The following is a 27,110-nucleotide window of genomic DNA, read 5'->3' on the forward strand; positions in this document are numbered from 1 at the left end:
TAAAAGGTCACTTTTCTTTATTTCCCAGACCTGTTCGTGCCCCTACTCTCAGTACAGACTGTGGGAAATCTGAAGAGTTTGACTACCTCACAGACTTCACGACTTTGTGCGACACCTGGGCACCAAAGACTGGGAGCTTCCAGGCCCGACCAGGAGCCTGCTGTGTCCTGCTATGTCAGGGGTCTTGAGCTATGGTGTTTCTTCTTGCTATCACACTCACAGGCCTGGCTCACTATGTAGCCCAAGCCAACTTCAAAGTTGTAGCAATCCTGCCTCAGCCTTCTGAGTGCTAGGATTACAGATGTGAGCCTCCATGCCCAGCTTCATCAATGGTGTGTCTAAAAGCAATTCCCAGGCAGGAGGTCCCTCAGTCATTCAATTACCCTTCCAGTAGCAGTGTGCTTGCCTAGTCTATTTGGGCTATCCCAGAAAGAAATGGGAGGGCCTCCAGGAAGCAGGCATCTCTTGGTAGAAAGAAGGTAGGACCTGGGTCTGTGGTTCCGTGTAGCTTGAAGAGGGTTAGACTGAAGGGAAATCCCAAGAAGGTTCAGGCTAGCCCCTCGTCAACCAGCACAAGCTCTTCATACTGTGCCGATATCCTTCTTCAACAGCTCAGGCTGAACTCACTGGTGCAGGGGCATCATGGCAGAAATCCCAGGTCAACTCTGCTGGATGCTACCATGCTGGGAGAGCACGGCCTGCACCTTAGCCACAATGGTCTCCACTTCAGCCATGGCTCCTAGACCTGGAAGCAAAGTTTACCGTGACTAAGAGGCACCAGACGAGCTAACCTGGCCTGTGGCTACCATGCTGATCTCCCCTGTGCACTCTGCCCACATCCTAAGGCTGAGAAGCACAAGTCCAGCTCTGCCTGAGCTGGAGCTACCATATCTATCCCTTCCAAGACAGCCCAGGACAGGCCCGGGAGTCCCTCCATTAACAGTGTTCTATTGCCAGGGGCTCCACCAGACACTTCACACATACTGTCTCGATTCAGCCTAGCAATCCTAAGAGACAAGGATCCATTTCTAGATGAGAGAGCTGAGCTCAGAAAACAGCTCTGTCTAAGGTCACAATGGGCCAGAGACCCACTGCACCACAGAAGCCTACCTTGGTCTCCACACACCAGCTTCTTGCTCACACAGGGAATCTCCACGTAGCCAAAGGCCTTGAGCTGGGCCACCTGCTGTGCGGTGAGAGGATGCTCCCACATGGCAGTGTTCATGGCGGGGCAGAAGAGTAGGGGCTTGTTTAGATCCCAGGCCCGGATGACACAGGTCTATAAAGAAGGGGAGTGGGGGGAGATGCTGATGCTCTGCCTACTAACCCTTCTCAGTCCCCCCAAATCCTCCCTACTGTCCTTGCCATGGTCAGCAGAGCAGCTGTTGCCTAGGGATGACGGGGTATCACCCATCTACAGAGATCTGTTCTTGCATCCTTGGGAGGGAGGGCTGTCTCTTCATCCCTCATCATTTCCACTCAGGCTCTGGCTTGGTCCTAGACATAGGAGATACCCAATCAGCACCCACAGTGACCCAGATACCTCCAACAGACCTCCATCCTGTATGCAATCTCCCTGCCCAACAGCCTAAGCCTCCACACAGGCTCACAACTGAAGGACAGAGAAGCAATCCCAGGGGGACAGGAGGCCAGCTTCACTATTCACTGGAAAGCTAGGAACCAGACTGTTCACGCTCTACTCAGCAACAGATCTACTTCTGGGTAGCAACAGTTCTACAACTAAACTCTGAGAATGAAAACATCCAGCACACTGTCATACCCTTCGTCATCCGTTATCTCAAGAACCCTTACTGTAGCCCTATAAGGAAGGTATTGTCCCTTGTTCAGAGATGGGCAAGCCGCAGCTCCCTGAGAGATAAACAGTTGTCCAAGGTCACACAGATACAAACAGGGACCTGTACAGCCATCCTTTTGACTGGACAGCCTCACCATCTCCCAAGCCAGACCATACCACCAGGTCACACACCAGAGCAGACCAGTTCAGACCTTCCCTCCCTGACTATTTTCCAACTCTGAGTCTTCAGATTGTGAACTCTGAAGTCATGCAAGCTTGATATCAAACCATGGTTGAATGCTAGGTATGGTGACATACGCCTGTAATATCAGCCCTCTGGAGCCTGAGGCAAGAGAATCTCAAGTTCAGGGTCAGACTGGAATACATACCAGGACCCTATCATTTTATTTTATTTTATTTTATGAAAAAGCTGGGGGCTGATGAGATGGCTCAGCCGGTAAGAGCACTGACTGGTCTTCCAAAAGTCCTGAGTTCAAATCCCAACAACCACATGGTGGCTCACAACCACCTGTAATGAGATCTGACGCCCTCTTCTGGTGCGTCTGAAGTCAGCTACAGTGTACTTATCCATAATAATAAAGAAATCTTTGGGCTGGAGCGAGCAGGGACTGAGCAAGTGGAACTACCCAAGCCAAGAAGGGCCAACCAGAGCAGGGTAGACCAGAGTGAGCAGAGGTCCTAAAAATTCAATCCCAACAATCACATGAAGGCTCACAACCATCTGTACAGCTATAGTGTACCCACATACAATAAAACAAACAAACAAACAAATAAATGAAAATCATTTTAAAAAGAAAAGAAAAAGTTGGGCACTGTAGCATACCCCTTTGATCCTAGCCCTAGGGAGGCAGAGGCATACACAGCTCTCCCAGTTTGAAGCCAGCCTGGTTTACATAGCAACTTCTAGGCCACCAAGGGCTACATAGACCGTTTCAAAATAAAATAATTTTTTTAAATTAAAAAGAATGTGAATGTTTTTAATGGTGGTGTGGTATAGTAGTAGTTTCTTGAGGCACAATCTCACATAGTCCAGGTTGGCCTCTGAACTGGCAATGTGACAGAAGAGCTGATGTCAGCAGTGGGTACCCCCAGATCCCAGAAAAAATGCAAATGCTTTCAACATTCTCAGCTGAGAGCCTGGTACTAAATACAGGCTCCACAGCTATGGCTCCTGCATTACCCCAGGCCCAGGCTTGGGAGGCCACAGACTGCTCCCGAAGACACAGGTTTCCTGTGCTCTGACTATAGCAGCCACCTCCTCCTGAGAGCTCCCGGGGATACAGCAACTATGACACCCCTTCTCAGAAAGAGTCCTGAGTCCCGAGTGCCCCGTCCTGGGACAGCAAACAGTCTGGAATCTGGTTGCTTGCCTCGTCCCAGGCATCCACATTGGTCTCCCACCAGCTCCTCTCAAGAAGACAAAAGCTGGCTGTGGGTGGACACTTTCAGTCACATTTCTTCTTGCCTCTGTGCTACCTGCTGCTTTGACAGAGTCATAAGCAAACCTAGAAAGGACCCTTGATGAGTGGTGTAGGAACAGGGTGGGGCTGGGCTCTAAGAACCCTCAAAACAGACCGTGCTGACCACAGCAAACTCCAACCTGTCTGCCCTCGGCGGGGCTACTTCCCAACTGTCTGACTCGCTGCTCAGGGTTTCCTGGACAAACCACAGCTCCTCTGAAGCAACTAGCAGTAGGAAGGGAAGAGGGCACTGCCGCTCCAGCCAAGTGGCTGGCAGCATGCTGGGTGCCTCAGCCTTGGCCCTTGGGAATCTGCTCAGGCAGGGCAGACGGCTGGATCCCAGTCCACAGACTACGCTGCGTCAGACTGGCAACCTGGGGCATCGAGCCCTCTTTCTGGACCTGACAACTTAGCATAGAAGCCAGGCCAGAACAGACGGAGACAGCCATCCCCAGGCACAGGGCCTGGAGAGCAGGACTAAGAACGTCTAGCAGGCTCCTCTCCAGCATCCTTCCAATGCTGGAGACAACTGTCTGTCTGCAAAGAGGGAGCAGGCTGAGCTTCCCTTCAGGTCTCTAAGAAGATACCTACTGAGGAGGAGGTGGCCACACCACCTAGGGTGCCGACAGCTCAAACCATAACACTAGGGATTGCATCATCTGTCTTCAAGGGAAACTGAGGCAAATGCTTAGTTTGGGGAACATGTTCCACTGTCCAGCCAATTCTGAAGAAGAAAACCTCAAAGATAGAGGTAGCAAGCAGCCTGGAAGAAAAAAAAGCCAGGCCCTCAGGCCATGCCTGCAATCCCATCCCTGGGGAAGGAAGAGAGAGGGGATCAGGATTTCCAGGCCAGTTGGTCTACATAACATTATATTTGTTTTACATGTCTTGACTGCATATATGTCTGTGTATCACAAGTGTGCCTGGTGCCCACCAAGGCCAAAAGAAGATGCCAGATCTAGAGACTGACGTTACAGACAGTTGTGAACCTCCACGTGGGTACTAGGAATCAAACCCCAGTCCTCTGAAAGAGCACCCAGTGCTCTTAACCTCTGAGTCATTTCTCCAACTCAGCTCGAGACTGTTTCTAATGGGGGAGGGGCAGGGCATATAACTATAACAATAACATCAACAACAAGGGGGGTGGCCTGCATCTTCAGAGGGAAGGAGGAAGCCTAAGAAAGTGGCTGGGGTTCAGCTCTGAGGTTGGAGTGTTTTATCACATCAGCTGCTGCTAACCTCCCAATGGGAGCGCAGCAGGGTGCACGGCTGAGTACCCTGTCTCCGGTTTCTACTGGGCAGTGAGGACCATGCTGTACCCAGCTCTGCTTCCCTGTCCTTCCCAGTCTGCTCCTGGCCACAGCATCAGGGAGGGTGTTCCTTCCATCCTATATTCTTAGTCTAACAATGCTTGGGTCACCAGCAGCTTCCCAGAAGAGCTCCTCATAAGCAAACAAGGATACTAGTGTCCGCTTTTCTTTTACATGCCATCCTGAGAAATGAGCGAGCCTGGGGTTTCCCACTCACTACACAAGCACTCTGCCCCTGAGCTATAGCTCCAGCCCTCTTTACTTTCTTTAGAGATTCATTCTGTAGCCCACCAGGCCTTGAGATTTTGATCCTCCTGCCTCAGCCTCTCAAGTTGCCAGGATTACAGGCTTATGCCACAGGGCCCAGATGAAGGGCCCCCATCATATGTGATATTCTAAAGTTGCTGATGCATCTTCAATATTTATTTCTTCAGCATTTTCAACTCTAAAACTGAGCTGAGTAACACACACCAGTAATGCCAGCATTCAGAAGGCAGAGGCAGGAGGACTGCCAAAAGTCTGACACAAGCCTACACACAAGCACACACAAACAAACATAAATTCAAAAACAAAAAATATTTATGAGAGAGAATTACTTCCTACCACATACAAGCAGTATTATTAAAGGCCTACTTAGTGCCTAGCACCAAGCAGGCTCCAAAGACTACTGGGCTCACCTGAGACCACAGTGCTCATCATGGAACTTTCCCCTGTCTGCATGGTGATTACAACCCTCTCTCCAAAGCCAGCACTCCCTGTGTCCCCAGTCAGAACATGAGAGGTGAAAGGTCAAGAAACAGAGGGAGGGTGACCAAAGACCTTCCCAGGATTATCACAGAAACAAAGACAGATGCTCTTGAAGGCAGCAGCTCCCAAGAGGTCTCAGAGGCCTAAGCCAATCTGGCAATCACCTCTCACCCGGTTTTCCCTCCTTGTTCTCCCCAAGCTTTCCCTGATAATGTGAAAACTGGGTCTTAGCTTTGGGGCCAAAATGACTACAGAGAAATAAGTATGCAAGACGCATGAGGAAGTAACACCCTTCTCAGAGGATTCCCGTGTGTTTCTAGATGCTGGTGGGAAGGAGGACCTGACGGGGAAGCAGTAAAGGCAGGGAATTCAATGGAGGTGCATGCAGAGGGAGGCCCGTGAGGAAGGATGATGGAAGAGCAGAGGGCTGAGGGTGGGGCGCCTGGCTGACCACTGTGGGCAGGAGAAGGTAGACATGCCCAGATACCAGCAGCAAAGCCAGATGGTCCACTGGACCCAGATCTTCAACCTTCTTGCTAAAGAGACAGGAGCAGAGGGGTCTCAACAGACCCGCACCCATAACAGGGGGGCTGCTTGATAGACCTGCATCCCATAGTAACAGGGGCGCTGCTCGATAGACCTGCATCTCACAGTGACAGGGGGGCTGCTCGATAGACCTGCATCCTATAGTAACAGGGGCGCTAATCGATAGACTCACATCTCATAGTGACGAGGGCGGGAGGGCTGCTCGATAAACCTGTATCTCATAGTGACAGGGAGGCTGCTCAACAACCTGCACCCATAGTGACAGGGGGGATGCTCGACAACCTGCTCCCATAGTAACAGACTTCCTTGTACAGTGAAACCTGCAGTTCAGCAGACTGGGAACAAGGCTGGAGAGAACAGACACCAGGAATCACTCACAAGCAAATTGTCACAGATGCCACTGGCCACCTTCCCCAGAGTGTTGGCATCGAGGGGAGCCACTAGCATGAGGTCAGCCCACCTCCGCAGGTCAATGTGGAGAACTGGGTCAGAACGGCGTTTCCACATCTGCCAGAGAAAAGAAACGGAGTCACCAATCCAGTCCCTCTCAGTATGTGCATGAGGAGGGGATGGTGGTCACATACACAGGCTGGGTACAGTGAGCTGAAAAAGCCAAGGAAACCAGCTCCATCTCCCTCGGACTTCCACCTAGCCCCTCTCACAGCGAAGCTGGCGAGCACCGGCCACGGAGCCAGCAGCTTGACAGAAAGCAGGCCTGAGGAAACAAACGCTCCTTGTCTCTCTCAGCGTATTCCCTTTATGGTTTGGTTTTCAGGAGAACTGACATCTGGCAGGGAACTCCTGGCCTGTCTGCTTGAGGCGGATGCTTGGGTTGTCCAAGCCAGTAGAAGAACTCTGGGGCGGTGAGAAATGGAGAGGGAGGGGGAGGGAGAGAAGGGCAGCCCAGCCAGAAATGTTTTAAACGGCCTGGCAGGACAGCCCTATGAGGCCCACACTCTGTGCCTGGCAACTCCACTGGTGCCCACCCCACCGCAGGAGGGCAGAGGCATGGCCAGCGGCCGTGGGAAGTGAGGCACTCTGGATGCCGAGGGCCACGTGGATGGGGGTGGTGGGAACAGAGCGCCTCTGTGGTTTCATCAGCCCAGATAAGTACAAGGACACAACCCAGGGCACTGGGCCAAAGCTGAGCTCTGCCTAAGGAAGGCGGTACCACAGGCCTCCCGCAGGCCAGGAGCTAGACAGATGTTTTCCTCATCGCCTCTACCCAGATGGCCCTGACCACCGACTTGAGCCCAGGCCCTGTGCTCCAGCAGCCAGGGCCATAGGCTGCAGGGAAGACAGCTCTGTCCTGCTGGAAGAAAAGCAATGGGCCCACACTGACCTCCCATTCATCAGCGTCACTGTAGAGGGTGACGGGGACATCCTGAGGGCTGTAGAAATGTTTGGCTCTCTCTGTTGTTACCACTGTGACTTCCAGCTGTCACCAAGAAAGTAGAGAGAAGGAAGAAGAAAGGGAAACGTTACTAGACCCACAGGCGGAGAGGCCACATGAGGGCCAGTACAGGCGGATGCTCTCCTCACAGCCTGGCACTGACCAGGACTTCCCCATAGCAATGAACCTCGTGTTTACACAGCTACTTCCGCTGTCACTCAAAGGTCAGGCCCTGCCAGGTGCACACATCTCACTTCCCTGTTCAAGGGGCTGCTGAGAGATGAGTCACCTCCGGCCTCGGGTATATAACCAGAGGCTCTTGCCTCTCTGCAGTTGAGGCCGGAGGCAGTGGCAGCAGAGAATGGAAGGGAACTCAAGCCTACTGTAGGCAGCAGAGGGGGGGCAGGGGGGTGGCCAAGAAGACTCACAGGGCCAAGTCCTGGGCCAACAGCTTGCTCTGCTACGGGACAAGGCACTGGCGGCTGGTGCACACCTACGGTGCCAGAATCCATTGAGACAGCAGAGTCCCCTCACCTACTTTCAGAAACAAGGCCTGGGTGTGGGAAGGGGCCTCAGGCTGCAGACAGGCTCTGGGAAAATAAAATCTGTGCCCTCGTGGGGAAGAATGAGTGTCTTCACCCTGTCAATCACTGGAAAAGTATTGACGCAAATGAGGGGGCTGTTTAACCTGTGTTAAAGCACTGACTCAGGGAAGGACATTCATCAAGGAGGAAGGCCAGTCAAGGGTGACAGAAAGAATCATTTGACAACCATGGCTGTGGGCAAAGGCCACAGTGTCTGACCATGGGCTGTCACGTAGCCTGGACAGCTGTAAAAAGTTTTAATGAATGTATAAATTGGAAGATCTCAGAAAGGAAATTCAGTTTCCTGGCCGCTAGAGAAACCCTGACAGCTCCAATTCTGCTGCATCCACTTGGCTGCCTGATAAGAACTTGGTGATTCAGGTCGAGGCAGCCTCTCTGCACAGAGCCAGGTCACCAGCCCTTCCCTTGGCTGTTTCTCCCTTACACAGAGTGGGGTGGGGTGGGGTGGGGTGGACCATGCTCTGCACAACTCTTTAGAGCCAAGCTGGGGCGAAAAGCAGACATCTCAGAGATGAAGGCTGAGGAGTAGCCGTAGGTCTAAAGTTTTCAGAATTCTTCACCTGTCCCTTGTGCCTCACGTCTCCTACTTACCATCCCTAATCGTACCCAAAACCTTAGGGATGTTTTTAGATAGCCTTCAAACCAGTGGTGTGCATCCTGTGGGTCCCAACCCCTTTGAGGATAGAACATCCCTATCACAGGGGTCACCTAAGACCATCTGTATATCAGATATTTACATTACAATCCATAACAGTAGCAAAATGACAGTTATGAAGTAGCAGAGGAAATAACTTTATGGTTGAGGTCACCACAACATAAGGAGCTGTATTCAGGAGCACAGTGTTAGGAAGGGTGAGGACCACTGCTTTAAACCAGACCTTCACGGAGGTGGCCTCTCTTAAGGCACCCAGGAACAACCTTGCCAGTTCTGAGCAATGGCAGATGGACAGGACTACCCTGCCCCTCCACAGAGCCCAGCCATGGAGTACAGCCTGGGCCCACCAAGGCAGAGAGAACGGACGAAAGGGGAGACCATGTAAGGGTCAAGACAATGAAAAGCTCAAGTATGGGCTTAATACGTTACACTGTGAGAATGACGCATGAACTCAATCACAGGTAACTTTCCAAGTAGAAGGAAAGTCAGTCTATACAACAAAGGAATGAAAAGGGAAAGTAGCAGAGAGAAGACAGAGTCGGTAGAAAGAACTAAATACAACGCCAGGGGTAGCCACACGTGGTGGCACATACCTGCAATCTCAGAACTCAAAAGGCAGAGGCAGGAGGACTATGAGTTCAAAGCCAGCCCAGGCTACATAATGACACTGTCTCAAAACCAGATGGGACTGGGGATGTAGCTCAGTTGGTAGAGTGCTTGTCTCTCTTGCACTCAGCCCTAAGTCTGATCCCCACACTGCGTAAAACCAGGCAGGGTGTCACACACCCGTGATCCCTCCACTTAGGGAGGCGTGGACGCAAGATCAGAAATTCAAGGTACGTTTGGCAAAATAGTGAAGTCTAGTTCAAAGCCATCCAGGGATATGTGAGACTGTCCAAGGAAAAAAGGGGGGCTGGGAAAAGAAGAAGTTAGGGAATAGGCTCATTGTAGAGGCCCTGGGTTCAATTCCCAACATGGAAAAAATATAGATGGCAGAATTAAGTCCAAATGTGATCAATGTAAATACATAATAACCTGCACATCAATACACATTGTCGGGGCTGACAGGACTGCTCAGTGGGTACAGCCACTCGACGCTAAACCTAGACATGAGTTCAATTCCTGGAATCCAATGCTGGAAAAAGTGAACTGACTCCCTCAAATCGTCCTCTGATCTCTCCATACATGCGGTGCATGTACACATACAAGATAAATAAATAAACATGTAAAAAACAATCACATTTTCACTCAAGCTGGGTACAGTGGCCCATGCCCACAACCCAGCTTTTCAGGAGGCTAAGGCAGGAGGCTAGGAAGTCCCCTCGGGGACTTGGTAAAGCTCTGTTTCAAAATAAGAAGGAAAAGAGCTGGCAGTGTTGCTCAGTGGTAGTGTTTGCCTAGCTCGCATGAACCTTTGTTTGATATCCAATACTATAAATAGAATAATAATATATAATACATTTCGGCCAATAAAGTAAGTGAAACTCTGAAGGACAGAGGAGGGAACAACAGCAGTTACGACCCATCAACACGCTTAAAGTGGAAGGAAACATGAGCAGATGAGATTAGAAGACCAAAGATCAAGACCCAGAACGTCAATGAGAACAAGCCCGCCAGAGGAAAGGAGGGAGGCAGCCCAGGGAGCAGAGGAGCAGCCCAGCCCAGCAGCCCTCTGAGCTGTCAACCAGCAGCCAAGCGGCCCTAGGCTAGAGGTCACCTACAGGAATCCCAGGCACGGGCATTCCTAACCAAGCTCGCAACACTGTGTCTACAGGCAGGAGACCTGTGGGGGCCTTCTGGAAAACCCAACCACCCTTGGACTACTAGGGGGTTTTCAGGGAAGAAATTGTGAGGTACTAAATATTGAAGGCCCCCAACAGAATCTTTCATTCCCAACTGAGTCTTGGCACCCAGCTTTTCACGACTAAATAGGCGCAGCTAAAGAATATCAGATATTTGAAGAGAACCCTCTCCGTTAGAAAACAAAATCAAACAACTAAACGCAAAAACTCAAGACGATGCAGGGCGAGAGCTCAGAGCTGAGGGATGCACCCAGCAGATGCTGACCTAGTGCTGTATTTCTTTTCATGTGTATGGGTATTTTGCCTGCATGTATATCCAAGCACCATGAGCATGCAGTGCCTTCAAAGGCTAGAAAAGCAGACCCCCACCCCAGGGCTGGAATTACAGACAGTTATGAGCTATCCATGTGCTAGGAATTGAACCCCTGTCTTTTGTAAGAGTAGCCAGGGCCTTCACTGATGAGCCATCTCTAGCTCCATAGTGCTACTTTTTAAAGATCTATTCAGAGACCAAAAAGAACTCCTGGAAATTAAAATTATAAAGAAATATGAAATTCAATGTACCTCATCTGGACAGCAAAGTAGAGCAGACCCTATGTGGAGGGGTGGGTGCAGGTGAGCCTGGAAGAGCTGGCCCTGCCGCTCACTGGCTGCAGCACTTGGGAGAGTGGGTCCTGCACCTCACCTGGGCAAAGGCACAGGTAAGCCACCACCCAGGACTTGAGAGCAGGAGAGCTGACCCTGCCCGTTACTGGCTGAGGCATGGGCTGAGCTAGCAAGGGCAATACTGGAGAGCTGGCTGGCCCTGGTGGTTTGAGCACAGGAGAGCTGGCGAGCTGACCAGATCAGGTGCCTCCCAGGCTCAGACCCAGGGTTCATCTATGATCTGCTGGAGCCTGTGAAAGGGCTGGTCCTGCAGATCCAAAGCTGCAGGACCTCCATGACACCGGGCAATGTCAGGACATCCGGGAGAAGTTCCTGTGAGGATCTGGTAGAGATGGTGTGGCAGAGGCCAGAGGCCCCAAGGCAGACTCATGACTCATTGCAGGGAACATTTGCAAGTGGAGATGTGGGACACACTGTGACACAGCACAGCTTCCACGACAAGATTTTCTTTTTATTCTATCTTGTTTTGTTTTCTCTGCAGGGTGTGGGGGTCTGTATGGGTGGGAGGAAGACAGGAAGGGACTGGGAGACGTTTGGGGTGCGTGATGTGAAATTCTCTGGGAATCAACAAAAAATTTTAAAAAAAGATGCAGTGCACTGGGCATGATGGCTCACGTTCTTACTCCCAGTACTTCGGTAGCAGAGGCCACAGGATCTCTGAGAGATCAAGGCCAGGCTGATGTACTCAGTAAGTTCCTGACCAGCCAAGTCTATACAGCGAGACTCTTGAGACAAGAGCCAAAAAACAATCTTAAACATCTTACAAAAAAAAAAAAAAAAAAAAAAAAAAAAAAAACCTAATAGAGTTAACTCAATGCAAAGTTGGTGTATACTTGAACAAAAATATAAAACTATGAAAAAAATATCAGAAGACTAATGGGGGGAGGGGAATCTGACTAATAAACTCCACAAGGGAAAAACAGGAAAAGGTGGCAAAAAAAACCACAAAAAGAAAAAACACAAACCTGTTAAATTAAGCTAGGTGTGGTGACAATACCTAGAGTCTCGGCACTGAAAGCTGAGGCAGGAGGGCATGAATTTGGGACTAGCTCATGGCACACAGAAAGACCCTGTCTCAAAAACAGAAAGAAAAGAAAAAAAAAGAGGGTCAGGGGAAGAAGCGGGAAGGGTAGAAGAGGAAGGAGAGGGAAAGGAGGAGCCTGAGGTACAGAGACCCTGTCTCAGAAGATGCACACCGGCACAGAGCACCGACCACGACTCCCACCAGTACATACGGGGCTGGCAATCAGCAAGAGCTCCGCAAAGTCCTCGTCCTTGCAATCAGGCATGTCATCCCTCTCAGTTTTCTCATAAATGCCCACTTACCAGAGCCAGCTGTCTGCCTGGTCTATGGCAGCTCCTAGAATCTTAATTCTGCTATTCTGCCTGGCTTCCTCTCCACCTGTACCACCATCAGTATCCCCCAAAGCCCCCAAAGATACTGAGTCAGTTGAGGACATGAGACCTTCCACAAGGCCCACGTGTTAGGAGAAAAGAAAGAGGGATAAAAGAGAATCGGGATTGTACCCTTCTCGTTTGCGTGTGACACAGGGTCTGAGGTATTCCGAGCTGGCCTTGAACATCCTATAATTCCAAGGATGACCCTGAACTTCTAATCTTCCTGAGTGCTGGTATTATAGAGTTATACCATCTCTCACATTTTACCTGGTTGTGGGGATAGACAAAGGGCTTTGAGCATGTACTCTACCAACTGAGCTGCATCCCAACAGGATCTTTCACTGGTTACAAACAGCCTGACACACATCTCCAGGGGTCTAGGAAGATGTCCATTGAAGATCTCCTCTAGGACTAGGCGATTCAGCTAAGAGATCGAGTGCTTACCGAACACCTAAAGCCAAAAATACAGCCTCAAGTCTAAGTTATAGCTTAAGGGCTGAAGAGATGGCTTGCTGCTGTGCCAGAGCATCCAGGTTCAGCTTCCAAGCATCCACATGGCAGTTCACAACTGGTCTGTAACTCCAGCTCTATGGGACCTGATGCTCTTTTCTAGCTTCTGAAGTCATATGCACACATATGAATAAAATTGGTCCTACCAGCCGGGCGTGGTGGCGCATGCCTTTAATCCCAGCATTTGGGAGGCAGAGGCAGGTGGATTTCTGAGTTCGAGGCCAGCCCGGTCTGCAGAGTGAGTTCCAGGTTAGCCAGGGCTACACATTGAAACCCTGTCTCGAAAAAAAACCAAAAAGAACAACAACAACAAAATTGGTCCTACCATGTTTGATCCCAGTGAGCCCTACAGAACTCACGTTTCTTTTCTTCTCTTTTCTTTTTTAATAAGGCACTCTGACTATGCAGTCCTGGCTGACCTGGAACTCACAGAGATTCACCTGCCTCACGCCACCTGCTTTGCGGTTGTTAAGACAAGGTTTCATGCAGTCCAGACTTAACACACTTCGGTAAGGGACTTCCCCCCCCAACACCCCCTCCCCGTTTCTAAGAAGTTCCCAGTCATCCGTGAACAGTGGGTCTATACTTTCTCCGCTCTAAGTCTCCTTGGAAAGCTACTCTCTGAAGTTCAAAGGACTCCACTCTAATCTCAAAAGCCTCCTGCCAGCTGTAAGGAAAGACTACCTAGGGCTAGCTCTGAAACATCCCAAATTGGTACTGTTCTTGCTCAGGGGGTCCTGGCTTTCTCTGGCCCCTCACTTGCTTTCCTCTCCAAACATCCTTCAATACCCCAGTGCCTTCATGTTGCCTTTCCACAAACACGCCACCTCTAGAGGATCTCCTAGTCAGCCTGGATCCAGAGGATCATCCTTTAGGGCTCCTACCCTAAGCAACAACTCTACTTGAGATCTTTCCTTCAAGATTTTTGCATTACTTCTTAGCCAGTCCATACTCTGGCTACCCTCCCAAGGTATACAGCCTCGCTGCTAGGGAACCTCCTGAGGGAATGTATTCACTAGGGAGTAATGTGGAGCATAACTGATAGGCAGGACTTCCCTATGCCCTCCCCCACCCCCAGTGCTAACAGGCAAGCCCAGGCTAGTTTTTCTGGTTTTAAAGAGATGCCACTTCATCTGACTCATCAGCCCTGTAGGGTTTGTTCTTTCATCTTCATTCACTTAGCGAAAAGGTCCTGAGTGCCAAGGGTTGGGGGGTCCTGGATCAGCACATGCACACACACGTGCACACTTGTGCATGTACACACGTACACGTACACGTACACACACACACACACACACACACACACACACACACCACACTATACACCATTCATTCATTCATTCATTCATTCACATCAGGCAATAAATGCTAAGGCGTTCTGGCAGGGCAGAAAACGTCCTGAAGGCAGAAGCCGCCGCCCCCACCCCCACCCCCACCCCATGCTTTCTCTGAAATCCTTGTGGGTCCTGGTGGAATAAAGCTGTGCATTAAATCTCCCCCACACTGCATAACTCCTGAGAGTCAGCTCTGTGCTTGGTCCCCTACCGAGATCCCCTCTGAAGATTAGGTTTTGTATCAAGTATTTTTAACTGGTACTTCTTTGTGCGATGTGACTGAAGCCTGGCCAGACATGATTGCATAAGCTGTCTGCATTGTGTCTAGCATTTATAGAGATTCCTTCCTGAAACCAGTTCACGAGGCTGGTTTCCTTTTCTCTGCTGAATCTGGAATCTGGGCTCTGGAAAGATGGGGGAGGGGAGAGGGCAATGGAAACAGAATTCTCAGTGATGCCTCTACTTTAGGGCCCTAGTCTGGTCCAGGCTATGGCAGAGAACAAAGAAACCTATGTAGACATCCTTCACAGTCACGGTGTGAGACAATCCCATGGCCTCCATCCCTGCTCTCTCCTAGTAACTGAGACTTGTCTCTGCACATTGTTCTGGGGTCCCTAGAGACATGACTGCTCTAGTAGAGAACCATGAACTCAAAACATTAACCAGGAAGAACTCATGGTAACCATGGAACCAGCTCTGTCCACTGCTTGGAAGTCTCAGCACAGGCAGAGAGGGGTGTCTCTAGCCTGCATGTGATAATGTTCCCACAGGAGCAAAAGACTTTAAAGAGGAAAGACCCCCCTGCATCAGTTACTTAATCTATGGCTGTGATAAACCACTATGACCAAATCAACTTAGAGAAGGAAGGGTTTATTGGGGCTGCTGGTTCCTCCAGCTGGTAAGAGTCCCTCACCATTACTATAGAGGAGCCACCAGCAGGCATAGCAGCAGGAGGAACTGAGAGCTCACATCTTAAATCACAAGCAAGAACCAGAGGTAACAAATGGAGAATGACAGGGATCTTTTGAATTCTCAAAGCCTGCCCCAGTGACATATTTCCTCCAGCAAGACCACGCCCCCTAAATTGCCCAAACAGCGCCACCAACTGGGACCAAGTATTCTAATGCCTGCGAGTATGGGGAACAGTACCCAAACCCCATCTGCCATGCATTTATCCTGTGGCGAGACAACACATCAAAGCTTTAGCATGGGGCCTCTTGGCTGGGACATGCAATAGAGAACCCTGACACAAAATGAAGTCCATCTCCCTCCACAACCACCTCCAAAGGACCCTGCGCACACAATCACAATACATGTAAGTGTGGGAAGTCACAGAAGGCTGAGCTGATCTCCAGGAAATGGAGTTACAGGCAGTTGTGAGTCACCCAACATGGGGGCTAGGAACAAACTCAGGTCCTCTGGGAAAGCAGTGTGTGCTCGAAGTCTCTGAGCCATTGCTAATCCCAAAGCTAGGAAAAGAAAGACAACTGACCCAAATCCTCATGGCCAAATTAATTAAAGCAAGCAATTAATTAAAGCAAGTTTTTTGATTCGTGTACACAGGCTGCCTGCTTGCCTCCCTTAAGGCAGGTTCGAGAGGTCAGCATCGGAGGTGAGGAAGATGAGGTTTTTATAGTTCTAGGGTAGGGGGTTTACAAATGGGGGATTTGGAGGGCAAAATAGGCAAGGTTTCAGGAACAGGACATAGCCATAACAAGTTGGTCTTGCACGGGTTCCTGAAAGACACAGTTGCAAGAGGAACATAACAACAGGTAATCATAACAAGGCAACCATAACAACCTTTAGAAACAAAGGTAGGGTCCAAGATGGTTATTAACTTTTTGAAACAAAGACATGATTGCCATTCCTGGAACAGGCAGTATAGAACCATTTGTAGTGAAGGTTACAGGTGGGGCCTAGCCTAATGCTTGAGGTACAGATTTAATCATAAACAGGACTGAGCCTAGTTTGTCTTTACTATAAAATGGTTTTTAGGAGTAAGATGGAACAGGCTGGTTCTTCACCACCTCTCCATAGCCTTCTGCAAGGTTCATGTAGCCCAGGCTGGCCTCAAACTTGCTATGTAGCTGAAAACGACCTTGCACCTCAGATCCTCCTGCCTCTGCTTCCGGAGTGCTGAGATTACAGGAACCTGCCGGGATTATGTGGGTTGAAGCTAGGGGTTGAAGCTGGACCTGAGCATGGTAGGCTAGTCCCTGACCAACTGAGCCACATTCCCAGCCCATTCCTGGCATGTTTGATTGTTTGTGTGTGGACTGAATCTCACTATGTAACCCTAGCTGGCCTGGATCTTACTATATAGACTAGGCTGTCCTTGAACTCACAGAGATCTAACTGCCTCTGCCTACCAAATGCTGGGATTAAGGGCATGTGCCACCATCCCTGACAGTTTTATAAGCCATAAAATACCACTTTTAAAAGCTACTTTTGATTAACTATTTTAAAATGTAAAAACTGAGGCTTGAGATGCAGTTTAGTAGGGGGTTGTTCATCTAGCATACATGAGACCATTGCGGGGTTGATTCTTAGCACTGGGGAAAAAAAAAGGCAAAGCATTTAAAAACCATTCTTAGTTGCAGGTTATACAAAAAGAGGCTAAGGCCCAGACGGCCTGTGAACGCTCCCATCTGCACTAAGGCCCAGACGACCTGTGGACGCTCCCATTGCTCTATGGTTTACTTCACTTCTAGCCCCCTACCCGGCCTGGCACGAAGTAAGATATTTTGAAGAGATATTATTTGGCTATCAAACTGCTCAAACAGTAGACCCCCAAGTGATTGAACTCCCCCAGGAGCCTCATGCTGGGAGAAGAGAAACCTTAAAGCCTGGGCTAGTCAGGGGGAAAGGGACCCTGCTTAGACTACCACACAGAAGAATCAATTGTGCACAGGCTGCACTTCAGCTGGGACTGCTTAGATATGCAAATCTAGGGTCCTCTATTTAAATAGAAATCTCACTTCGAGGCCCTGAAGGCAGATTTGGAGGGAAAGGGATCGCTTTACCCCCTTCCCAGTATGGCCAGACTGAATAAATCTTTTCCACTTTTCACTGTTACGTCTTGTTGTTGTAATCTTGCTGAGGATGGCTTCCTGGGGCACGGACTGTGACCTGCCCTTTGGTAACATCCTGCGGAGTGCTCCACAGCAGTAGGAAGCCATCACTTCAAGCCATCTTGCAGTTCCAAACCACTACAAGAACCCATGGAGGCTGCCCCATGGGCGTGCCAGAGCTGTGCACAGAGCTTTCAGCTTGTTTTCAGTTTTGTTTTGAAATCATCAACAATACTTACTACAATGGGCATCCTCATACTCGGGTGAGCTTTTGCAACCACGGGATTTAACTCTGTGAGTGAAGTGAAGGCTATTGAGCGTTTACACTTTTTCTGTATATTGACAAGCTGTCTGGAGAGGCAGAATTTATTTCATATACCTATGAGCAAGGTCCTCCTTTATCGTTTTCAGCCCCAAGTGTCTTGATAGATATGCTAGAAACTTATCTTTCTTATAAACCCAAGGACTACCAAACATAACTCCTTCTGGGGGCTGGGGGGGAATTTTCCTTTGGTGGTCAGTCCTGCTCCCACTTGCCCTGAAAAGCAACTATGGTGTCTGTCTTGTTTCCACCACACTGGTCTGAAAGGTTCAAGCCAGACTTCCCACCAAGGTGTAAAATCTGAGTTGACAACCTGGATGACATTACTGTCCAAGTACATGACAATTAAAGGTTTGCAAAACATCCTCCTGGGTGACCTCTGTCCTGGTCCCTTTTGCCGTCACATCTAGAATCTTCTAACACCAGTGTCAAAGAGATGCTCAGGAGAGACCCCTTGTCCACCTGCCTCCTCTTCACTGCATGCATAACTAAGGCTGAGAAAGGAAACAAAAACAGAAGTAAACTTGCTCAGAGTCCCAGGGTTGGGAAACCTCTATGCCTCTATGTTTGTTTTCAAGACTGGTGGCCTTACACTGGATATGTAGCTGAGGATGGCCTTGAACTGACAAGTCACCTGCTTCTGTCTCCCCTGTGCTAGGACTACAGGCTTGCACTAGCACACTTGGTTTGATGTGGGCTGGAGATCACAATTTCCAGGACTCTGTCCCTAGCAGCACACAGTCAACCACCAGAGCCACATTTCTACTCCTGCTGCTGAGGCTGACCCTTAAATTCTCACCCTCCTGCCCCCTGGTTCTAATGCTTGGCTTACAGGTGGGTTACAGTAAGAGCTGTCCTTCCCCGTCCTGTAGGCACACTCCTCTGCCTCACAAAAAGGCTCCTGGACTCTTCTGCAGGTGACTTCCCTCACCTATTTATGTATACGGTCATCAGCTAAGGCCAGCACTTATCCCCGCCTCACTCTGATCTCTCTGGCCTACCTGTGGTGTGATGGCACAGCCTCCAGGTCTGTGGCTCTCCCAGGACACCCACACATGCTGCCATACCAGGTGTATGTGTGTAGAATGGCCAGCTACCCACAACCCACGCCCAGGTGCTTACTGCCCATTCATAAGCTGACTGTCCTCAAGTGAACTGGGGAAAACCTTGTTCACATGAATGATTGCCCCAGCAAAGAGCTGAGGGTGACTGCTCCAAGGGACCAAGACCCTGATATAAAAGGGGCATTGGGAAGTCCAGTCCCCCAGGGGAGGAACTGAAGGGAGGAGTTCGGAGAAGGGAGAGAAGTGTCCATCAGAGAAGTTACAGGCCACGCCCACAGGGCATTACAACACCTCGGAGCCCTACAGGACAAAGCTTGGTTCAGCTAGCTGCCGACCTGCAGAATGAGGGCCTGGGGACCCTCACAAATACAAAGGCTGTCATTCCAGTTGCTTCTCCTGTGCTGGTGTTTCAGCAGTCTCAATACCTCAAGCTGCGTGCTGGCCCAGAGGCCCTTACATATAGCAGAAGAAAAGTGCCAGGCAGGAAACATGCCCTGTTAAGTGCTCCCACGTGCCAAGCCCTGTGCCAAGTTGCTGTCTAACTGTGCCATCTGCCCTCCATCTCCACACCTGGGGGATGGGCAGGAGGAATCATCCCTACTTGGAAACAAGAAAGGCCAGCTCTCCAGAGTCAAGGGAAGGAGAGGCCTCCACAGGTCAGTGCCCTCTGGCTGCCTCACTTGGACTCCAACCCTAGCCAGAGAAAGAACGGGCCAAGGCCTGTTCCAGACACAGCCTGTCCTCCCTCCCAGGGGCCCAGGCTAAAAAAGCCTGGGGTAGGAGGAGCCACTACCCTGCAGGCAGTCCTTTCCTCACACCCCCACACATGCGTGGGCTGGGAGGAAGTGGTGGTGTTGCCATTCCCTTGTGCTCTGAGGCTGCCCATCTGTGTCCTGGGATAGGACTCCCTACCCCCATCCTCCTACCCGGAAACTCACTTGCTCTGGGGCTATGGGAAAACCAACTGTTTGAGAGACTCTCTCCCCAGGGGGCAGTGGCAACGTCAAAACCCCTTTCCAGGCCTTCTGCCCTCCAGGCTCTATCTGATCAGCTTCTGCCAACAGCTCTGGGGCACATGAAGCAGAGGGCGGCCATGAGAGTCTCCCTTCTCCTGACTGTGGCACGGTTGGCATCTTCATCACTTATTTTAGCCTGCGGGCAGGGAGGGACTTAGAGAGAGGAGGTACATTCTCAGTAGAAGTTTATAGAAAGAAAAGAAACAAGCCTTTCCAGTCCCAGACTGGAAGGACCCACAGCAGTCATCTGTGTGAGAGAAGCGCCCTCTGTTGGGCATGCAGGATACAGCCGCCTAGGTGGCCCCACCTCAGGGGCTATTCAGACACAAGGAAGGAAAAGCAACTTAGGCTGTGTCTTAATGTGTGCTCCCACAAAACTTGTGCTAGATTAACTAACACAAGAGTGACCGACGCAGCCTCTGGACTATGTCAAATGAGTTTAAACGGAAATAAAACCACCCAGGCTGGGATAGGCAGGGAAGGTGTGTGTGAGTGGAAGGTTTGTACAGATTTGAAAAGTGAAGAGAAGGAGCAGTTAGATGCAGGAGCCAACCCACAGCAATGGACATTGGATGGAACACAGGAACAGCAGGAGACCCACAGAGGATTCTGAAGCATCTACCTGCTGGAGCTGGTTATATTTCAGTCTTGGAATTTCTGCTCCTGCATCCTCATATATAAAATTAGTCAAAGTTGAGGTGGCCTGGTCAAGAACAGAGGGTGAAAAAAAAAAAAAAATCTCCCATCCCACCACACAGGAGTGGCTTCTGGAGTATCTAAGAACACTGGAAGGAATTAGGTTTGAAACAAGAGGTACAAGCAGTGAGCAGCCCCTGGGGCTTTCGGTGTGTTTGAAACAAGCAAAGTACCTAACAAGGAGAGAGAGCTGAGCCTCAGAGTTCACGGAGGAACGAGAGTGGGAGCGGGGGGAGCATGGAGTGTTGAGACCCTTCTGCCCTTCAGATCACAGGCTGTCAAGGACCCTCAGGATCAGTGTGTGGGGTCACACCCTGCCTATACCATCTCACTAAATCTAGCTTCTGTTTATCTTATCTTAGTCTATCTCCTGTGTGCCTCACTCACCAGCACACACAGAGGATCTCCTTTTATACATACCAGGATTAAGGGGGGTAAAAAATCCCATGCCCTGCAGAAATGAGTTGGCCCCAGACGCAGGACTCCTTAGTGCCAGAAACCACTGCACTCACTATACTCACCCCAGGAATGTCCAAAAGCTTAGATACCAGGAGAGGCAGCTTCAGAGCGGCCACGCTTCCAGTGACGCCCACAAGAACACGGAACTTCCTCTCCTCTGAGGGGACGGCAGCTGGGCATGGGGCCTTTGGTTCCATGTGGGGTCTGGTGGCTTTCTAGGGGCTGAGGAAGCCTGGGTCTAGAATCTAAAACAGAAGCAAGGGCATCCTCTTCATTCAGTCACAGAACAAGGGGCATGTGGCATGCCCTAGGCCATCTAGATGCCGGAGTTGCTGTGGGCTTTAAAAGTCCCAGCTTCTGGGAGCACGCAGTGTGATGACCAAGTCAGGCCTCCTCTCTATACACTGCTCTAAGAGCCATACCTATGCCATGGCTGCCCAGGGACTGTCTCAGAGACCATGTCACATAAAGGTACCATTCAGGCTGAGTCTGAAGGATGAGCACTTTTTCAGGCAAGAAGAAATGACTTCAAATGGAATAACCCTGCAAAGTGCAGAGGTCTGAAGGAGAATGGCATGGCAGAGAACACGGTGTCGGTTATGAGAGACGCTGAAGAGTCCGGAAGAGAGGAAGGAGGGACCAGCCGGGCTTCATGGTCCCTCAGATCTGGGCCAGAATATCAAGGGAGGTGAGAACCTGGTGCTTTGTTGTGAGAAAGTAATGTTGGTGCTGGTGATGTGTGAGAGGGCCACGGTTAGTGGTGGAGACCGGGGAGTTACTGGGATGGTGCCTGGCTGGCTGGTGAAGCAGACAGAGAGGACGAGGTACTAGGATGCCAGTGGATTGTAACCACAGGCAAGGAGGATGCATCTGTCCCATCTTTGTGCACCAGGCTGAGCTCCAAAACACAAACTGACTTCTAAGAGTCAAATACAATGCAGTGGGCCACTCCACAGGAGCAGCTGACTGGGTTCCTCCTCCAGGTGATGCTCACATTAGAACCTCTACCCTGGAGGCTGGGCCAGCACACCTCACTCCATCAGCCACAGTCACTGAGGACCAAATCCTGAGCAGAGAAGTGTGGAAGACAGCACTGCTGCTTTTACGGACTCTGTGGATGGGTTGAGATGGCCCTTTTCTCCACGGAACCTTTTCAATGATCTTTCATGGTTTAGACGTCAGGTTCCCTTGCCTTTGCTTCTTCCTCTACCAACAATCTCCCTAAGGATGACCAGATTAACCACTACCCACCCCTTCCCTCACCATCACAGCCCTGATTATCTGCTAGATGAATAAACAGTACACTGTACCTGCCCTGGGAAGCAAGAGTCCCGGGTCCTGTCCAAGGCTGTACTCCTGACCTGGTGTGTGATCTTGGGTCAGGACCATTCCCTCCCCCAAACCCTTTACTTATATGAAAGACACGGAATAGTTGATTTCTGAAGCCTCATCCAGTGTAGCCTGAGTCAATGCAAAAGATGGTGGTAAGTGGCTCTTTCTATGAAAGGTCAAGGTCAGCCATGGGAGGAAAACCCAGTAGCTCCAGCTCCCTCCATGCCTGGGTAACCACAGGGGGCCTCTCTGCATTTGCCTGTAACCTTTAGGCATATATCCATTAGAGCTGAAGTGATTCCAGGTACCCATCTCAAAGGGTTAAGCACAGATTAGCTCCCTAGGCACAACTCCCACCGGTAAAGTTCACCTTGCCAGCACTTTTTAAAGATCTACTTTATATATTCACTATTCATGTGTGTGTGCACTGTTTATGTCTGTCTGACGGTTGACTGCATGTATGTCTCGTGTGTGGGTATTCTGACTGTATGTATGTCTGTGCATCACTTGTGAAAAGTGCCCAAAGAGGCCAGAAAAGGGTGTCGGGTCCTCTGGAATTGGAGTTATAGGTGGTTATGACCTGCCACATGGGTCTAAAAAAATTGAACGGAGATCCTCTACAAGAGAAAGCTCTCTTAACCACCGCGCCTTCTCTCTACCCAAGCCCCACCACCAATACTGAATCCTTGCTACAATAAAGAGCTGTAATCAGGACCAGGCTTGTTAAGAGACATGAGCCAACCCAAAGTTTGGGGAGCACTGTTAACAACTGACAAAGTCAGTTGCTGTCCAGTAGCTGGACCTACTACCAGCTTCTCCCAGACTTCATCATTAGTAGGTGAGAGACAGGTCTGCATTTTGTTATTGTTTAATTATTTTAAATTATGTGTGTACATGTGAGTATGTGCACTTGAATGTAGGTGCTCTGAGGCCAGAGGCATCCAGTCACCTTGAAGTTGGAGTACTGGGTAGTTGTGAGCTACGTGACTCGGTGTACACACAGAGACAGGAACAGAACTTGGGTTCTCTGTGAGAGCAGAACAGAAGCCATCTCTCCAGCTCCATAAGAAGCACATCCACTTTATTTTTCTCTTTTTGGTTTGGTTTTCCAAGACAGGTTTCTCTGTGTAACAGACCACTGGCTGTCCTGGAACTCACTTTGTAGACTCGACTGCCCTCAAACTTACAGAAATCTCCCTGCCTCAGACTTTGAGCCCCAATGCTTGTTGAAAAGCAGTTTTGAATCTCCAGGAAAACTTACCTGTCAGTCCTCAAACCTCGACACTGTTGTCCTTCTTCAGTCAAATGTTGCAAGAACAGGAGAGTCCTGTAAAAAAGACGCACGATTTCATGTGCAGTCCCTGGACCTCAAAAAGATAGCATTCCTAAGAGTCATGTTACAGAAAGCTGTCGGCTAAACTGGAGGCGGGACTCTACTGCTCACTCTGCTGTTCTCCACAGAAGGCACAATGTTCTGTGACCCAAGAAACATCATTTGTTCTGAGGCCCAAGCTTTGCTCAGGACCAAAACCATTCTTCTTGGCGAAGGGGTTGGGGGGGAGATAGAAAGAGATAGAGAGACAGAGACAGACACACACAGAGAGATACCCAGAGAGACACAGAGAGAGGATAGAAACCAGATTATTTAGCCCACATTTGCAAGCAAGGTCGATCTGTTCACCCTGAGTCCCAGGAAAGGTGGCCGGTAGCAAAAGGTTGTTTGCTAAGATCAAATTCCAGCCAGTTTAGTCTTCTTCTCCATCCAGTTCCCACTAAAGCCTTTTGACTTTTAAATGTTTTATTTATTAACACAATCAGGATGACTAGAAGCAGTACCTTACCTCCTGGGTTCCTGTCACTCACAGGAACAGCAGAGAAGAGTGGACAAGCAGGCAGCGAGTTGTGGCTGAAAGGTTGTGGTTCCTAAGCTCAGGGATGAGGGCAGCCAGCCGTGCAGGTAAAGCACTGCCAGAAATCTTAGCGTTCTCTCTCCTTCAGAGAGACACAAAGATCCTCTGCTTATGTATAACTTCCAAAACACAGTAGCGAGAGAGAAAGTTTTACACACGTAGAAACAGTCCCTATCTGTGCCTCTTCCTCGCTGGTCAACAACGCCCCTTCTGATGCTTCAGAGCACAGATTTTGCAGCACACTTCCTTTCGCTCCGGGAGACAGTTAAGATGGTGGACCACCCTCCATCTTAACCACAGAGCCCACTGGTTCAGACCAAGATAAGGCTGTACATGTTTGCATTCCCTGACTTATCATGCTGGTCCAGAAGCGTCCAGCATTATAGTATCTGAACATTATAATATCTGATTCTCTCCCACCACTACTGACCCTTCCAAGAAAAAAACAAAAAACAAGCTTATTTTATCACATGGTTCAATGTTCCCTTTCAACCTCCAGAGTCGAGCTTGAGTCACTCTTGGCCATCCTTGGACTTCAGATTAATTTTTCTTCCCACCCTCATAGACTGAGGTACAGATACAAGGAATACACTTGATGTGCTGGCTACCTAGACCAGTCTTATATTCTAAGCTGCATATGCAGGGAACAAATTTTTTTCATATTTTTACTTGACCTTTATTATAACCACAGAACTTACACTTAGTCTTATGTATATTTCAAGAAAAAGTAGGGTTTGGTGGCACATGCCTTTAATCCCAGCACTTGGAATGCAGAAACAAACAGATTTCTAGGAGTTGAGATTCGAAGATAAGTCCTGTACTAGTTAGGGCTACACAGTGAGACCCTGAGAGGGAGGGGGAGGGAGGAAAGGGAGGGAAAGAGAAAAGAATGGGGAGGGGGTGGTAGGGTGTAGGGAAAAATTTAAGAGAGACACTGAGAGAACACATACACAGCAGAGAGAGGCCTCTGTGTGAGAATATAATTCTCTCATTTTAATCAAGGGCAAAGTATAAAATTTCCATGTATGCTACCAGTAACAGAATGGGCAAGAATGTAGCCAAGAAAAGTGTGGCCACACTGCACCTAAGGAATGCTGGGTGCAGTCAAAAGGCTTGGCTTTCTAATGGATGTTTCAAACCGGAAGTAGGCATGTTTGCCTCTAAAGTCACTGCAGTTTCATCTGTACACCTCTTGAGGACACGTGCCAGGAAGATACATCACAGCCCTGCTGGTTCCCAGCTGCTAGAGAGAAGCAAAAGACCCCAGCTCCCAAGCACGCATCACTTCCTGAAGCTGGGAATCTCCTGCGCACTATCTAGTTCTGGCTTCCAATATTCCAAACGTCGGTGACGGTGACATTTTTTTTTTTTTTCTGACAAAAACTGCTCTAACTCTAATTTGAAATGCCACTCGGCAAGTTTAGGGTTTAAGCATCTAAATACTGCCAGCGTTCTCCTTTCTCTCGTTTATGATTATAAAATACAATTTGAGGCACGTTGGCTCAGCAAGGCAGCTTGCAGACAAGCCTGAGGACCTGAATGAGGGCGGGACTTATAGGGTAGAACTGAGTCCTGCAGGTCGTCCTATGACCTCCACACGCACGCTGTGACAGCCACCCCTCTTACAAAATAAACGTAATTTAAAAAAAAAAAAAAAGGTTTGCATTTCGGGACGGTCCTAAATCTTTGGGAGGGGGGCACCTTATGCTGCAATTTTTCAAAGGTAAGCGTCAAGTGTGGGTGTCCTAACAGCGCCGTCTTTTAAACTAGATTTAACTCTGGTCAAGGATAGAGCATAATGTCTGCGGGCACCGGTGCAGCTGCATTGCCCCCAATTCTGAGACTGGAGTCACACCTATAGCCCCACATCAGACACATTACACATGGACCTTCACGCGGACCCACAGCGGCCAGAGGAGCTTCTCCCACCGCCCCACCCCGCGGCACCACCGACATAGCTTTCCCGCCCCTTACACTGCTCACCAGCTCCAGGATACCCGCAAGTATCGCGGTATCTAGGCGCCTTTCCGGCTCTAAATGACTCCTGAGAAAGCGAGTGATCGCATGGCCTTCTGGGAGTCGTGGTCTATTTCTGTGGCTTCTGGGAGTTGTAGTCATTGGGGCTCCCTGTGCATGGCTTAAGCCACATTAGGCAGGGGAGCCGCGACATTGAAAGGGTCACTTTGAACAATCTTTTCTTTCTTCTCTTCTCTTCTCTTCTCTTCTCTTCTCTTCTCTTCTCTTCTCTTCTCTTCTCTTCTCTTCTCTTCTCTTCTCTTCTCTTCTCTTCTCTTCTCTTCTCTTCTCTTCTCTTCTCTTCTCTTCTCTCTCTCTCTCTCTCTCTCTCTCTCTCTCTCTCTTTCAATAACTCTGGCATATCTGAAACTTAGAAATCTGCCAGCTTCTGCCTCTTAAGTGCTGGGATTAAAGGGGTGTGCTACCGTACCCATTGCTACTTGAGGGGAATCTTGAGGGATGACCATCACAGAGGATCTAGACAACATTCTTAGCACACCTTTGGCAAAGCCTAGGCATATTCGAATCATTGTAGTCATTACCCTGCAGCAATCAGAAGTTTCAAGAATTTACATGTTCATTGAGCCCACTCAATCAGCTTCAAGAGACCCACTATGGGTGCTGAGGAAGGCCAGTCTTCTAGTCCTAACACTAAGGGCTATTGTGGTTTGAATATGCTTGGCCCAGGGGATTAGGAACAATTAGGAAGTATGGCCTTGTTGGAGTGGGTGTGGCCTTGTTGGAGGAAGTATGTCACTGTGGGGGTGGGCAAAGAGATCTTCCTAGCTACCTGAGGCCAGTCTTCTCTTGACTGCCTTTGGAATAAGTTATAGAACTCTCAGCTTCTGTAGCACCATGACTGCTTGGATGCTGCCATGCTTCCCGCCTTGACGATACTGGACTGAGCCTCTGAACTTGTAAGCCAGCCCCAGTTAAATGTTGTCCAAAACAGTTGCCTTGGTCGTGGTGTCTCTTCACAGCA

The 27,110-nt window shown here is 49.6% G+C and overlaps 1 protein-coding gene across 9 annotated transcripts; it reads right to left on the bottom strand.

The window, feature by feature from the left end:
- On the bottom strand, nt 1-26,156 carry Ppcdc (phosphopantothenoylcysteine decarboxylase). 9 transcript variants are annotated; one of them, XM_029481747.1, is made up of 8 exons: nt 26,087-26,114; nt 24,044-24,194; nt 23,464-23,529; nt 20,933-21,115; nt 7,222-7,317; nt 6,258-6,386; nt 1,111-1,279; nt 1-745 (listed from the first exon to the last, which is right to left on the bottom strand). In XM_029481747.1, the coding sequence occupies exons 4-8, from the start codon at nt 21,065-21,067 to the stop codon at nt 660-662; spliced, it is 615 nt and encodes a 204-aa protein (XP_029337607.1). In that variant the 5' UTR covers nt 21,068-21,115; nt 23,464-23,529; nt 24,044-24,194; nt 26,087-26,114; the 3' UTR covers nt 1-659. The 9 variants fall into 9 exon arrangements, 7 of the variants coding, with proteins under 7 accessions (XP_029337607.1, XP_021027668.1, XP_021027667.1 ...); XR_003837593.1 differs by lacking the exon at nt 24,044-24,194 and having other exon boundaries at nt 1,111-1,497; nt 26,096-26,156; XR_003837592.1 differs by lacking the exon at nt 24,044-24,194 and having other exon boundaries at nt 1,111-1,497; nt 26,087-26,154.
- Nucleotides 26,157-27,110: the final 954 nt, after the last annotated feature.

Source organism: Mus caroli, chromosome 9 (genome assembly GCF_900094665.2).
Source record: "Mus caroli chromosome 9, CAROLI_EIJ_v1.1, whole genome shotgun sequence".
NCBI classification, from domain to species: Eukaryota; Metazoa; Chordata; class Mammalia; order Rodentia; family Muridae; genus Mus; species Mus caroli.